Genomic DNA, 16,300 nt, shown 5'->3' on the forward strand with positions numbered 1-16,300 from the left:
CCAAAACGAGCTGAAAAAAATCGGCATATTGGCAAAAATCCAATATCGTGCATCCCTATTGTTCTACTTCATTTAAAAAAACATTCCAGCTTAATTTTTGAGTAAATTAAATTTGTCCTGATTATGGTCCATTAACTCTTTCGCCGACAGAATTTATTTAAGTTGCCAGACACCGCAAGCATTTTTGATCATTTTCACAATACTTTCATGGCCCCTAGAATATTTAAATAATAATAGTTGTGTGTATATATATATATATATATATATATATATATATATATATATATATATATATATATATATATATATATATATATATATATATATATATATATATATATATTTATTTATTTATTTGATTTTTGCTTCGTGCATTCTTTATAAACACAAATCAGGGCGTTTCATAAAAAAGCTACATTTTGAACAAAAATCTGAAATATAGGTTTTTCCAAAGTCTACAATGTGCATATGCTTTTATTGCTTGTTTCTGCTTCTTTTTGGCACAAGTTTTGATTAGGAGATTCTGTACTCTTTCAGATGTTATAGCACCTCCTACCATATAACCGTGAAGACACGGATGCTGGAAAATTCTGCCATTGGCGGGGAAAGAGTTAATGCACCATTTATGGTGATTTTTCTGCTAATGCAACAAAAACTTTCCAGTGTGCAAATATAACTAAATAAAACATTAGTAAAAAAATCATTGTTAAAAAATGAAATGATAACATGATTTAGGAACTTGAGACCTATTGAGACTTACGTTTTTATGTAATTTTTCATGAATTCATGTTTTAACAATTCAGCAATTTTGGTGTAAATTGTTTGTTAATCATTTGAAAAGCATTTGAATGGGAAAAATTACGTAAGAAATGGTTTCGTAAACAATGCACACTTTGTTCTACTCCTGTTTTATTAACCATTTCAACCTTCACAGCCTTGCTTTTGTTTGTGTCAAATTAAATATGCCGTCCACCCTGATTATGGTCCATTAAGTATGATTTTTGTCTTTTTAGCATGATCATTTTGTGCAAAATACATCTTTTAGCCCTAGATGTCCAACATCCCTGCTGCCTTCGACGAACCCGTCCTAAACTCTGTGCTTTATATTTCCGAGGATGTTCTGGATTAGGAACAGAAAACCCTTTAAGACTTCAGAACTGATCCTCGTATTGTTGCCGTTAGGCTCTTTCCTGTGCTTTGTCTTTGAGTATATGTATATAAGCCATATGTTCTCATATCTCAAAGGTGTTCATGTTGTCGTTTGTTTGCTAATCTGCCGAGCTCTCTGAATCTGAGCTAAGAGAGGTTTAGAAATGAACTTTATTTTTATATCCTGACTCAGATTTGGACTCTTTTTTGCTAACGTGTCGTCTCGGAATTTGTAGCTCTCGTTTTGGACCGATGTGCTAAGAGTGTTGATGTGCCAGGAAACTGATGAGCCTGCATTGCTTTGTGAGTTTTGTAAGTAGATTGGATATTTTCCTAATTCCTTTTTGTCTGAAATAAAACTGGGTTTATTCACTTATGGCTTCCAGTGTCTTCAGGACAAATTGTCCCAGAAATGGGCTCCCGAAATCAATGAGCCATGTCTGCTTCGATACACTCATCTTCAACATGGCTAAAAATACACACAGAGAAGGTTTAAAAATATAACCCATGTTTTATTGCCAGTTGTTTCGTACAGATGTTTACAAACATTGTGCGGATCACTTGGATCTGACAGATCGAAAACGGTATAAAAACAATGCATTTGGAATTACTCATTAGCAGTGAAATGGGTGCTCGGATATCTCTGTCATGGATCTTTATGGCTCAAAAAATTACAAACAGACGCCCTTATCGATGCACCTTAGAGATTTATCGGAACTGACGTTATCCCGAGCGACCCGGTCCACTTTCTTTGGTCTGAAGTTCGTAACTCAACACCAGCTTGATGACTATTTCAAGTTTGCTGTTGATTTTTGACATACAGTACAGTCACGCACATTGAACCTTTACATGTAGTGGCATCAATAAAAACAGAAAAGATATGATAAGTATACAAAGTTCCCATGTTAGACAAATGGTTATGCATAAATATAGCTCGGGCTGTCGTACAGTGCAGTTACTTTGATGTTCATCGTTCTAGCACCAGAACTTGTATATGCCCAAATTATTTGTTTAAATCAAATGTCCTGAAGATTAAATTCAGGGCACAGCCTTTGAAAAAGTCCAATGTTGCTGGCCGCCGCAATAAACAACAGTATTATTCAAATGAGGCGTTTAGATGATGGATGGACAAGCTCATGTAAACAGTGACGTCTGTCACGTAGTGCTCAGTGACAGTAACTTAAGGACGCTGTGATCAATGGTCCGTCTTCAGAGGAAAAACAAAGTCAACAGCTCTTAAAGGCTATTTATCTAATGTTTACAAGTAAATATTTGGTTCGGCAGTCTTGATGCTCAAGAATACACAAGATGAAATACAAACGAAATCTACATTTTCACTTTAAAATATACAATTAAAATTTTCAACAAGCTTTGATAGTATTGATTTTTACTTTCAGCATTGAGACAGTACAAAAGACAATCACACAAAATAAAACACAAGACCTTTTGGAAGGAAAAAAAAAACGTCACAAATCAAGCATGTTCGTAGTACAACGTACGTTGGAATGATAGCACCTTGCGATTACGGAGAAACAAAGGTCGGCTTGACGTTCGCACACTGAAGTTGAAAAGTTTGCACATCTGGAGTGTTTTGGAGGACAGCTTGCCAAACAATCCTTGTGTACCATTGAGACCGCACGTCTCCAGCTGCAATCAAAAATGGCATTTGGTTGGTTTACCCAGCAGGCTTCCAACTCTCCATTCGTATGTGCTCTGTTTGCATCTTTGTCAAATACATAGACAAGAGCACACAAGTATGGAGAGGAAATGGTCACATGCATATTCGAAAACCCTTTGGATGCTGCCATTTTTGGAATTAAATTTCCCTGATTAAATACGCAGAGGAGCCACAGTGCAAATTGAGCGTTTAGCACCACTCCTGTCCTAACGGCTGTACGTATGTGTGTAAAATGAGGTAACGCGATGTGGCAGCTCATGCAAACACTCCAGAAGGTCCCAGAAAACTAAAAATGTGTATCATTTTCAAGCTGTTTGAACGCTCAACTCTCGTTTAAACCTAAAAAACCATTGCAGTCCTTTGTGTGACCTCTTTTTTTGCATCGTTAACAGCACAATACTTGACGAATGACTCTAAATACTGAATGGAATACACTTTGACCCCAGTTTGCATTGAGATTGAGGTGAGTGAAAAGTCATGATATTTTTTCTTCATCTATAATGCAATGTTTTATGTGCAGTAAAGACTGAAATGTCATTTCATGATAAATTTGACAGTTTACAACTGTAATAGCCGTACTAAAATTGAATCGTCCTTACAACTGATATTTTTGATTGTCCCTCCGGTAAAAGTGGCCGTTAGTACTAGTGCTAACGCACTCCTGCTAATTTAAGGTGGTGTGTGAACATTTTCCACCAAACTTGGTAGAATCAGTGGGCGTTGACATGAAAGGACGACAAATAAAAAAAAATCTGGCGGGAAATGGACACAGTCTCTCAGAGCTTACGCCCTGCAGTGAAGGGCACAGGGTCAAGGGTCAGTCTCAGTGCAGGTGGATGTGCAGCTTGATGCGCAGTGCATCGCCAATCTCGCCCAGCAAGTAGTCGCTGTCATGCTGGTCCTCCAGGTCCTGAAGTTTCCGGGGACCGAAAAGGCGCAAGCTGGCGATCTCCAGGCGGTACAAACCTGGAGCGGGTGGCTTCCGGCCCAGCCGCAGAACGCTCTTCCCGTCACGGCGCTCCAAGATGCGGAAGTGTTCGTCCTTGTTTCCGTGCGTTATGACGTAGCGCACATGGTGCTCAAGTGGCTCTAAGGCTGGAAGCAACTCAAGAAGGGGTTCCTTGTTTTGTAGCTGCGCCAGACTCAGGTTCATGGGGATGGAGGTCTGAACATCCAAGCTGGCCATGCTCACCGTCTCCTGAGGGCAGGACAGAACAGTTGGAAACATTCTTGATAGACTTCTATACCCTTTCATTTAGGGTTAGAGATAAGGTCAGGGATAGCAAAATGTATGTGCAACACAACAACAGCCTCAAAAGTACCTTAAGCTCATTATCGCCAGCGTTGCGCCTATGACGGCCTTTCTTTCCCAGGTCGCCATTGATCTTGCATTCATAGCAGGCCTCCGGTGAGAGCGACTCTTCGTCATCCACTCCCTCCGAGTCAAACTGACCCTGGAAGCCTGCTCCTGTGATGCAGTGCCTAGAAAAGAAAAAGGTTAAACATTACATTTGTTTTTCACCTGTGTAGTTGTGTTTAGGCCAGGGATTTTCAATCCTGGTCCTGGAGGACCAACATCCTGTAGAGCAGTGGTTCCCAACCACATTCCTGGGGGTCCTCCCCACATTTTTGCCTTACTTTTTTGTCTGACACACCTATTTCAGGTCTTGGAGTCGCTACTACTGAATTAGGTGTGTTTGATTAAAGAGACATGCAAAATGTGCATTGTTGGGGGGCCTCCAGAAATGTGGTTGGGATTCACTGCTATAGAGTTTAGCTCCAACTTTGTTCCAACATACTTTTATAGTTATCCTGAAGACCTTTAATACCTTGTCCTTCAGAGCTAAACTCTTTAGGACAGTGGCTCTCCATGAGCAGGATTGGACACCCCTGGTTTATGCCTTGCCCCAAATACCACATTTAATATGCTGTCTTTGCCTGCATATATCCATGGAGTCCACAGGATCGTAGCGTATACATTTTTTATAATTCAGAAGGGTGCTTGCACCCACGTTGAAGCCATGCTGGTGCAGACTCTGCAATAGACTACTGCTCGACAATCTCTGTGGGAGTGCGTCTCCAAACTTGGACAATGGTTTATGGGTTAAGACTATGATATGGATCTATACTGCATGGCAAAAGTATGTACACATCCCCTTCTAAGTCTGGCCTGCACCAAGGCGAGACCTGAACCTGTTTAACACTTTTGGAATTATTTGAAATATCAATTAAGAAACAAGGTTACTAGAAATATCCAGACAAGTGCTGGGGAAGGTTGGACCAAAACTCTGCATAAAAGCAGCCCTCCAGGAGCAAGATTGGACACTTGGCATAAAACGAACACTGGTAATCAATAGGTAACTTGCAATGTTCAAATAAGAACCTTCCTACAAACCTTGCTCCTGAACTAGCTAATGACCCTCTTGAAAAAACAGCATATGGTCCTTAGTTGGCAATGAGCTAGGTTAAGTTGGTCATAAGCTGGAGCTAGTTGCTAAGGACCAGTAGTTGACCATCTTAAACCAGCTCATGACCATCTAAAGACCACCTTAAACCAGTTTATGACCATCTAAGGATAATCTTAAACCAGTTTATGACAATCTAAAGACCACCTTAAACCAGTTTATGACCATCTAAGGATAATCTTAAACCAGTTTATGACCATCTAAAGACCACCTTAAACCAGTTCATGACCATCTAAAGACCACCTTAAACCAGTTTATGACCATCCAAGGATGATCTTAAACCAGATTATGACAATCTAACGACCATCTTAAACCAGCTCATGACCATCTTAAACCAGCTCATGACAATCTAAGGACCACCTTAAACCAGCTCATTGACAATCTAAGGACCATCTTAAACCAGCTCATGACCATCTAAGGACCATCTTAAACCAGCTCATGACCATCTAAGGACCATCTTAAACCAGTTCATGGCCATCCAAGGAGCATCTTAACCAGCTCATGACCATCTAAGAACCATCTTAACCAGCTCATGACCATCTAAGGAACATCTTAAACCAGTTCATGACAATCTAAGGAGCATCTTAAACAAACCAGCCAATGACCATCTAAGGAACATCTTAAACCAGTTCATGACCATCTAAGGAGCATCTTAAACAAACCAGCCAATGACCATTTAAGGAGCAGCTTAAACAAGCTCATGACCATCTAAGGAACATCTTAAACCAGTTCATGACCATCTAAGGAGCATCTTAAACAAACCAGCACATAACCATCTAAGGAGCATCTTAAACCAGCTCATGACCATCTAAGGAGCATCGTAAACCAGCTTATGACCATCTAAGAACCATCTAAAACCAGTTCATGACCGTCTAAGAACCAGCTCATGACCATCTTAAACCAGCTCATGACAATCTAAGGACTATCTTAAACCAGTTCATGACCATCTAAGAACCATCTTAACCAGCTCATGACCATCTAAGGAGCATCTTAAACCAGCTCATGACCATCTAAGGAACATCTTAAACCAGCTCATGACCATCTAAGAACCATCTAAAACCAGTTCATGACCGTCTAAGAACCATCTAAAACCAGCTCATGACCATCTTAAACCAGCTCATGACAATCTAAGGACTATCTTAAACCAGTTCATGACCATCTAAGAACCATCTTAACCAGCTCATGACCATCTAAGGAGCATCTTAAACCAGCTCATGACCATCTAAGGAACATCTTAAACCAGCTTATGACCATCTTAAACCAGCTCATGACCATCTAAGAACCATCTAAAACCAGTTCATGACTGTCTAAGAACCATCTAAAACCAGCTCATGACCATCTTAAACCAGCTCATGACAATCTAAGGACTATCTTAAACCAGTTCATGACCATCTAAGAACCATCTTAACCAGCTCATGACCTTCTAAGGACCATCTTAAACCAGCTCATGACCAATTAAGGAGCATCTTAAACCAGCTCATGACCCACTAAGGAACATCTTAAACCAGCTCATGACCATCTAAGAACCATCTTAACCAGCTCATGACCTTCTAAGGACCATCTTAAACCAGCTCATGACCAATTAAGGAGCATCTTAAACCAGCTCATGACCCACTAAGGAACATCTTAAACCAGCTCATGACCATCTAAGGACCATCTTAAACCAGCCAATGACCATTTAAGGACCATCTTAACCAGCTCATGACTATCTAAGGACCATCTTAAACCAGCTAATGACAATCAATCAATCAACTTTATTTATATAGCGCTTTTACAATCACGATTGTGTCAAAGCAGCTTCACAGTGTCAAACAGGATAATATTGCGAAAAAATTAGATTTGGCTGTACAGTCGTACTGGAGAAAACAGTGATGTTATCAGCTTATTTTAATTTATCATATAGCGACAATGTTGGCAGATCGGTATTATAGTTTAAATATTCCAATCTAATATGATTTCTGACCTGTAAGGTTGCCAGAATAATAATCTTACACGGTGTGTTAATAGGCCAGAGGAGAACTGGCACCCCGACTGAGTCTGGTTTCTCCCAAGGTTTATTTTTCTCCATCACGCCCTGATGGAGTTTTGGTTCCTTGCCACTGTCGCCTTTGGCTTGGCTTGCTCAGTTGGGGACACTAAAAATATGATTAAAGTTATTCAACTTATTATACAAATAAAATGTATGAATTAGGTCTTATTTAATTCTATAAACTTAAATACTGATCTGCCAACATTGTCGCTATATGATAAATTAAACTAAGCTGATAACATCACTGTTTACTCCAGTACGACTGTACAGCCAAATCTAATTTTGTCGCAATATTATCCTGTTTGACACTGTGAAGCTGCTTTGACACAATCGTGATTGTAAAAGCGCTATATAAATAAAGTTGATTGATTGATTGATAGTTTATAGAATTAAATAAGACCTAATTCATACATTTTATTTGTATAATAAGTTGAATAACTTTAATCATATTTTTAGTGTCCCCAACTGAGCAAGCCAAGCCAAAGGCGACAGTGGCAAGGAACCAAAACTCCTTTAGGGCGTGATGGAGAAAAATAAACCTTGGGAGAAACCAGACTCAGTCGGGGTGCCAGTTCACCTCTGGCCTATTTACACACCGTGTAAGATTATTATTCTGGCAACCTTACAGTTCGGAAATCATATTAGATCGGATTATTCAAAATTTTCAGGGTATCACGGAAGAGACAGATTTATTTAGGATGGGGCGTCGATTACACAAGAGTATGAATACATGAAAGATCGGAATTATTGCGCCGAAGATGGGTTTTGAGCATGTCGTGCCAGTGAGGCAAATTCGGAGGAGACACCATTTGACACGGCTCAGCAGACACTCCAGGATGAGCTGGTCATGTCCAGGCAGGTCCACCATCCGATCCGGACAGGGCCCAGATCCGGGATAAACCTCAGGATAAACAGAGAGACTAACATTAGCATAGATGCCACTCTTTTTATGATGTAACGAGTACATCAGGTGTTATGGGAAGTGTTCCCGGTTCCGGCTGACCTAGTTAATGCAGCCTAACAATCAGTCAATTGAATTGAATAATGAAAGTTAAAAATGTTCTATGTGTATGCCATAGTAAAGAGATGTGTTTTTAGTCTAGATTTAAACTGACAGAGTGTGTCTGCTTCCCGAACAATGCTAGGAAGACTATTCCACAATTTAGGAGCTAAATAGGAAAATGATCGACCGCCTGCAGTTGATTTAGATATTCTAGGTATGATCAACTGGCCAGAGTTTTGAGACCGCAATCGACGTGATGGAGTATAATGCGTTAAGAGCTCGCTTAAGTACCGGGGAGCTAAACTATTTAGTGCTTTGTAAGTAATAAGCAAGATTTTAAAATGTATGCAATGTTTAATAGGGAGCCAGTGCAGTGTTGACAGAACTGGACTAATATGATCATACTTCCTGGTTCTAGTAAGAACTCGAGCTGCTGCATTTTGGACCAGCTGGAGTTTGTTTATTAAGCGAGCAGGGCAACCACCCAGTAGAGCATTACAATAATCTAGCCTCGAGCTCATGAACGCATGTACTAACTGTTCAGCATTTTGCATTGAAAGCATGTGCCGTAATTTAGATATATTTTTAAGATGATAGAATGCGGTTTTACAGATGCTAGAAACGTGGCTTTCAAATGAAAGATTGGTATCAAAGAGCACACCCAGGTTCCTCACTGACGACGAGGGCTTGACAGAGCACTCATCAAGTGTTAGACAGTATTCTCGGTTACTACTTGTGGAGCTTTTCTGTCCAATAATTAAAAATTCAGTTTTATCTGAATTAAGTTGCAGAAAATTACTATTCATCCATTTTTTTATATCAGCTATGCATTCCGTTAATCTTGTGAATTGGTAGGTTTCGTCAGGGCGTGAGGAAATATAGAGCTGAGTATCGTCAGCATAACAATGAAAACTAACGCCATGTTTCCTAATGATATCTCCCAGTGGTAGCATATACAGGGAGAAAAGCAACGGTCCTAACACTGAGCCTTGCGGTACCCCATACTGAACTTGTGATCGGTGTGACATCTCTTCATTTACTGCTACAAACTGATAACGGTCAGATAAGTATGATTTAAACCATGCCAAAGCAGTTCCACTAACGCCAACATAATTTTCGATTCTATTCAGAAGAATATTGTGATCGATAGTATCGAATGCAGCGCTAAGATCGAATAACACTAATAGAGAGATACAACCACGATCAGATGATAAGAGTAAATCATTTGTAACTCTAATTAGAGCAGTCTCAGTACTATGATACGGTCTAAATCCTGACTGGAAATCCTCACATATACCATTTCTTTCGAAAAAAGAACATAATTGTGAAGACACAGCCTTTTCTAGTATTTTTGATAGAAACGGTAGATTCGAGATTGGCCTGTAATTGACTAATTCTTTAGGATCAAGTTGCGTTTTTTTAATAAGTGGTTTAATTATAGCCAACTTAAACGTTTTCGGTACATATCCTAATGTCAAAAGATGAATTAATGATATTAAGCAGAGGATCTATGACCTCTGGAAGTATCTCTTTTTAATAGCCTAGTCGGTATAGGGTCAAGCATACATGTTGTTGATTTTGATGATTTTACAAGTTTAGCCAATTCTTCTCCTCCTATAGTAGTGAACGAGTGTAATTTTTCCTCAGTGACCCTACAATGCTCTGTCTGAAGTGATACTGTAATAGACGGCTGCATGGTTATAATTTTATTCCTAATATTATCAATCTTACTAGTAAAGAAGTTCATAAAGTCATTACTGCTGTGTTGTTTACAAACATCAGAAGCTGAAGCTTTATTTTTTGATAATTTAGCCACTGTATCGAATAAATACTTAGGGTTGTGTTTGTTTTCTTCTAAAAGAGTTGAGAAATAAGCAGATCTAGCAGTTTTTATGGCCTTTCTGTATGCAATCATGCTCTCTTTCCACAAATTGCGAAAAACCTCCAGTTTTGTTTTCTTCCAGCTGCGCTCCATTTTTCTGGCTGCTGTTTTAAGGGCCCGAGTGTGCTCGTTGTACCACGGCGTTGGATTATTTGCTTTAATCTTCTTTAAGCACCGGGGAGCAACTATATCTAAAGTGCAAGTAAAGAGAGAGTCAATAGTTTCTGTTGCAGCATCAAGTTCATCTTGGCTATCAGTAATGCTGAGGAGATGGAACTGATGAGGAAGATTATGTACAAAGCAATCTTTAGTCGCAGAGGTTATCGTCCTGCCATATTTGAAGCGAGGGGATGGCTTTGCAGCCTTAGGTAAATTAAGTATACATGATATTAGGTAATGATCTGAGATGTCATCGCTCTGCTGCAGAATTTTAACAGTATCAACATTTATTCCATGTGACATTATTAGATCTAAAGTATGATTAAGGCGATGAGTGGGTCCCGATACGTGTTGTCTAACTCCAATAGAGTTTAGAATGTCTCTAAATGCCAATCCCAATGCGTCTTTTTCATTGTCTACGTGGATATTAAAATCCCCAACAATTAGTACTTTATCTACAGCTAATACTAACTCCGATACAAAACCAGCAAATTCTTTGATAAAGTCTGTATTGTGCCCTGGTGGCCTGTATACAGTAGCCAACACAAATGTCAGAAGGGATTTACCCTTCTGTAAACCAAATGACCATCTAAGGGACATCTTAAACCAGTTCATGACCATCTTAAACCAGCTCATGACAATCTAAGCACCATCTTAAACCAGTTCATGACCATCTAAGAACCATCTTAACCAGCTCATGACCATCTAAGGACCATGTTAAACCAGCTCATGACAATGTAATGACCATCTTAAACCAGCTCATGACCATCTAAGGAACATCTTAAACCAGCTCATGACCATCTTAAACCAGCTCATGACAATCTAAGGACCATCTTAAACCAGTTCATGAACATCTAAGAACCATCTTAACCAGCTCAAGACCATCTTAAACCAGCTCATGACCATCTAAGGAACATCTTAAACCAGTTCATGACCATCTTAAACTAGCTCATGACAATCTTAAACTAGCTCATGACAATCTAAGGACCATCTTAAACCAGTTCATGACCATCTAAGAACCATCTTAAGCCAGCTCATGACCATCTAAGGAACATCTTAAACCAGTTCATGACCATCTAAGGAACATCTTAAACCAGTTCATGACCATCTAAGGAACATCTTAAACCAGTTCATGACCATCTTAAACTAGCTCATGACAATCTAAGGACCATCTTAAACCAGTTCATGACTATCTAAGTACCATCTTAACCAGCTCATGACCATCTAAGGAACATCCTAAACCAGCTCATGACCATCTTAAACTAGCTCATGACAATCTAAGGACCATCTTAAACCAGTTCATGACCATCTAAGAACCATCTTAACCAACTCATGACCATCTAAGGCCATCTTAAATCAGCTCATGACTATCTAAGGAACATCTTAAACCAGCTCATGACCATCTTAAACCAGCTCATGACAATCTAAGGACCTTCTTAAACCAGTTCATGACCATCTAATAACCATCTTAACCAGCTCAAGATCATCTTAAACCAGCTCATGACCATCTAAGGAACATCTTAAACCAGCTCATAACCATCTAAGGACCATCTTAAACCAGCTCATGACCATCTAAGGACCATCTTAAACCAGTTCATGACCATCTAAGGACCATCTTAAACCAGCTCATGACCATCTAAGGAGCATCTTAACCAGCTCATGACCATCTAAGGAGCATCTTAAACCAGCTTATGACCATTTTAAACCAGCTCATGACAATCTAAGGACCATCTTAAACCAGTTCATGACCATCTAAGAACCATCTTAACCAGCTCAAGACCATCTTAAACCAGCTCATGACCATCTAAGGATCATCTTAAACCAGTCCATGACCATCTAAGGACCATCTTAAACCAGTTCATGACCATCTAAGAACCATCTTAAACCAGCTCATGACCATCTAAGGAACATCTTAAACCAGTTCATGACCATCTAAGGACCGTCAAAAAGAAACCAGCTCATGACCATCTGAGGATTATCTTAATTCAGCTCAAACCAGCTGCCATGCTTCAAAACATACCTAACCAGCATATTTGCTGATATATTTTAACAGGGGAAGGTCTGTAGGGTTGCTAGAAACATCCAAATATGTACTGGAGAAGGTTGGACCTGAACTCTGCAGAAAAGCAGCCTTAAAGAAGCCGGATTGGGAACTCCTAGCATAAAAAAGACTGGTAATCCAGAGTTAACATGCAATGTTCAAATAAGAACAGTCTTTAGACTAGCCTAAATACTCACCCTTGTCCTGCTCTGTAGAAGCCTCCAGGACATCCGCACAAGTATCCGCCATCTGTGTTGGAGCAGCCATAGCTGCAGGGGTTATTGCCCATGGAGCATTCATTAACATCCTGGCAGCCTCCAGCAGAAGACTCAAAGTCGAAACCTGATGGGCAGACGCACTTATAGCTGCCCAGAGTGTTATAGCAAGACGCCGACCCGCAGACTTGGTTCCCGGTGCATTCGTTCTCGTCTGGTTGGAAGGAACACAAAGAAATGAGAAATACGCAATGGAAAAGCACTATGCTCGTCCATTTTGAAGGACTTACCCACACACTGGTTCCACTGGTAATGCTGGACGTAACCCTGTGGGCAGCCGCAGCGATATCCTCCCAGCATGTTCTGGCACCCGTGCTGGCATCGGTGGTTTCCGCCACATTCATCAACGTCTGTAAGAAACCGAAAAACAAAACACAACTGGCATAAACTGATCTCAGGTTGGCATGCAATTCTAATTTATCCGAGGTGGTATTAGGGCAGGGCTATTCAAATCTTACCCTGGAGGGCCAATGCGCTGCAGAGTTTAGCTCCAACCCTAATCAAACACACCTGAATATGTTCATCAATGTCTTCAGGATCATTAGAAAATCACAGGTGGGTGTGCTTGATCAGGGTTGGAGCTAAACTCTGCAGCACATTGGCCCTCCAGGGCAAGATTTGAATAGCCCTGTACTAGGGTCAATCTTAAGATTGGTGCCAATCACATTTATATGAGGAGCCCAAAATGAGAAACCAACCATCGCAGTTGATTCCAGTGGTGTCCAGAGAGAAGCCCTTCTGACACTCGCAGTTGAAGCTGCCGGGAGTGTTCAGGCAGGAGGCGCGAGAACCGCACACGTTTGGCTGATTGCTGCATTCGTTGTTGTCTAAGAGATGAAGCATGGAGTCCATTTTAGCTCCAAATGACCTGCTCAATTATTTAGGCTCTGGGTTTGAGTTCACATCACTCACCTATGCAAGCCGTCTGGTGCTGCGTGAAGCCCGTGGGGCATTTACAGGTGAAGCCACCGATCGTGTTGACGCATAGGAACTGACAGTTGTGTTGCTTGGTTGAGCACTCGTCCAAGTCTGGGACAAAATAAGTCATATTTCATATTAGCCTGACATTGGGTTGTCATTGGGGTGGATTATTACTGCGACCGGATTTATAAGCCCCCACATGCAGGAATGGTACACATTAATTATGAACTAACCTTTGCAGGTCTTCCCATCAGGCTGTAGGATGTATCCTCTGGGACATGAGCACAGGTAGCTGCCTTCAGTGTTCTTGCACAGGAAGTTACACGGTTTGGGCGACTGAGAGCATTCGTCCATATCTAATCGGGAAGCATCAATGAGAAAGGCATTGTGTGTTACAGTATTTCACTGATCAAACAACAGGCTTTAAGGCCACATTTACACTGCAGGTCTTGAGGAACAATTCCGATTTGGTGACCATATCCAATTTTTTTGGTTGATGACCCGTTACATAAAAGCGTATCTAAAATATTTGCATTTACACTGTACACTGGCGAAACAGCCCAAGACGTTCTGGACCCACTTTATATTAGGTGGCCTTAACTACTATGTACTAACATTTTAATTAAACATTTGATTCTATGCACTTATTGTGTACACACGTTTTAACATTGTACTTACATTTTAAAATGACCTGCAAGTACATCTGTAATTATTTCTGTAGTTACATTTGTAATAACACAGTTGACACTTCCCTTACACCTGTCCCTAACTCTACCCCTTCCCCACCTCAATATCAGCAAAAGGGTTTTGCAATACAATTTGAACACAGTAAGTACATAGTACTTAAAGCTACACTGTGTAACTTTTTTTGTTTATTCTTAGCTAAAATCACTTAGTTCTTTCAAAAATATATGTGCTCATTAATGTATATTTACTTCTTTCAAGTAATAATGTATTCTCGTAATTTTATAATATACCATTGAAAATACATACGTGTTGAGGGTTTGGATGGCGGTCGCCATGTTGCCCCTCCATCTTGAAAGTACATTTGCCAAAGAGGGACATACCCGTAAATTCAAGCTTCGCCTTTCGCGTTTTTACACTCGATGGCACCGTGTCGAATGTGAAGAGGAGGATTGCTTGAGGCTGCTCTATGATGATGGAGGATCACTCTTAAGCCCCTCACACTGCACGTCGGACCCGCAATATTCCCGGAGCATTGCCGGGTCGCCTTCTGTGTGAAAGCAACCACGTCCCGGGATTGATTACCGAATTCGACCCGGGTCGGGGACCCAGTAACATTGCGGGATATGTATCAGAGTCGCCAAGGAAGCGGAAAAGAGAATTAAGACGGCAACGCAACGGGCAAATCAACAAGACAAAAGTATATATTGGAGTGGCCTTTCCAAGATGGAAAGAGCTCATGAGGAGCAACGATTTTAAAAAGGACGCCGACGTTGCCTGCTTTCTTCTCGACAGGTAATATTAATTCAGCCTATTTGTGTATATTGGAAGTTTTATTGTTGCTTGGCTAATTATATCACGGTGTGCTGTGCATAACACTAGAACGACGTCTAGGATAGTTTTCCTCGCGTCAATGATGAAAAAGTATAGTTTACCTTATAACATAAATCCGTGTTCTATGACGGATAACATGAGATTAATATTTTAATCGGATTATAATTTGTTTGCCTTACGCTAGTGGTGTTGTACAATATACAGAATAACGACAGCACTGATAAAAGTTCCTTTACCAAGATTAGCTTGCATTCGTCTGGGAACCTGATAGCTGATGTTAGCAATGAACTGGTTAAAAATAACGAAAACGTAAAACTATTATTCATTTTACATAGATTAATTTGATCATAGATCATTTGGTAAATTAAATAACTGCAAATTATAATAGTTTTCAAAAATTACCTCATCACTTGAGTTGAAGCAACACTCACCGAAGAGGACGAACTGGAAGCCATGACTAAATCGGCCACCGTAGGAGTTGAAACGAAATCGAAATTGAGAGGAACAGAAACTATTATTCACTGGATGGTCATATACCTTTACACCGCTAGATGGGGGAAAATATCACACAGTGGAGCTTTAAGGCCACCTAATATAAAGTGGGGCAGACGTAACCGGAAAAGGAAATAAGACGGCGCGATATGCAATGGACGCAGACAAAATGATTATTCAGTGTTTTGCTTTTCGCACTTCCACACATCTTTAAAGGTCAGCAAAACATTTCTTTCGTAAAGCGGAGAAAAAGAGGAGAGCCCTTGACAGGGTTGCCAGGTTTTCACAACAAAACCCGCCAAATTGCAACTTAAACCTGTGTTAAAGTAGCCCAATCCTGCAGGAAAACGGCAGACTTGGCAACCCTGGCTCTCGATCGCAATCCGTGTCCTCCTGAGTTGACATCATTCGCCTCCGTCCTTTTTTTCAATGACGTACGACTCGCATTTATTGGGGAAGATGCGATTGGACCACTTACATGGACGATTCAAATCGGGTTTATTCCCACATATGAGTGAGGCGTGAATCCGATCTGAGGATATTGGCATCTACGCGTTTTTTTCCGGCTTTACACGTTCAGGTCATATCCGATCAGTGCCCCATGATCGGAAAAAATTGGAATTGGCTCACTTGAACCATGCAGTGCAAATGCAGCCTTAGAATGTAACACGATTTATTTCTCTTAAAT

At 40.4% G+C, this 16,300-nt stretch overlaps 1 protein-coding gene across 1 annotated transcript in view; it reads right to left on the reverse strand.

Moving 5' to 3' along the window:
* Nucleotides 1-1,621: 1,621 nt before the first annotated feature.
* The window catches only part of fbn2b (fibrillin 2b), a 113,038-nt gene continuing 98,359 nt past the window's right edge, over nucleotides 1,622-16,300 (reverse strand). Inside the window, exons 59-65 of the mRNA XM_067415298.1 lie at nucleotides 13,836-13,958; nucleotides 13,594-13,710; nucleotides 13,380-13,508; nucleotides 12,912-13,031; nucleotides 12,604-12,835; nucleotides 4,150-4,309; nucleotides 1,622-4,025 (exon numbers count right to left, since the gene is read on the reverse strand). Coding sequence (XP_067271399.1) covers nucleotides 3,651-4,025; nucleotides 4,150-4,309; nucleotides 12,604-12,835; nucleotides 12,912-13,031; nucleotides 13,380-13,508; nucleotides 13,594-13,710; nucleotides 13,836-13,958 — 1,256 coding nt within the window. The 3' untranslated portion in view covers nucleotides 1,622-3,650. The remainder of the gene's footprint in view (nucleotides 4,026-4,149; nucleotides 4,310-12,603; nucleotides 12,836-12,911; nucleotides 13,032-13,379; nucleotides 13,509-13,593; nucleotides 13,711-13,835; nucleotides 13,959-16,300) is intronic.

Source organism: Pseudorasbora parva, chromosome 14 (assembly GCF_024679245.1).
Source record: "Pseudorasbora parva isolate DD20220531a chromosome 14, ASM2467924v1, whole genome shotgun sequence".
Taxonomy (NCBI): domain Eukaryota; kingdom Metazoa; phylum Chordata; class Actinopteri; order Cypriniformes; family Gobionidae; genus Pseudorasbora; species Pseudorasbora parva.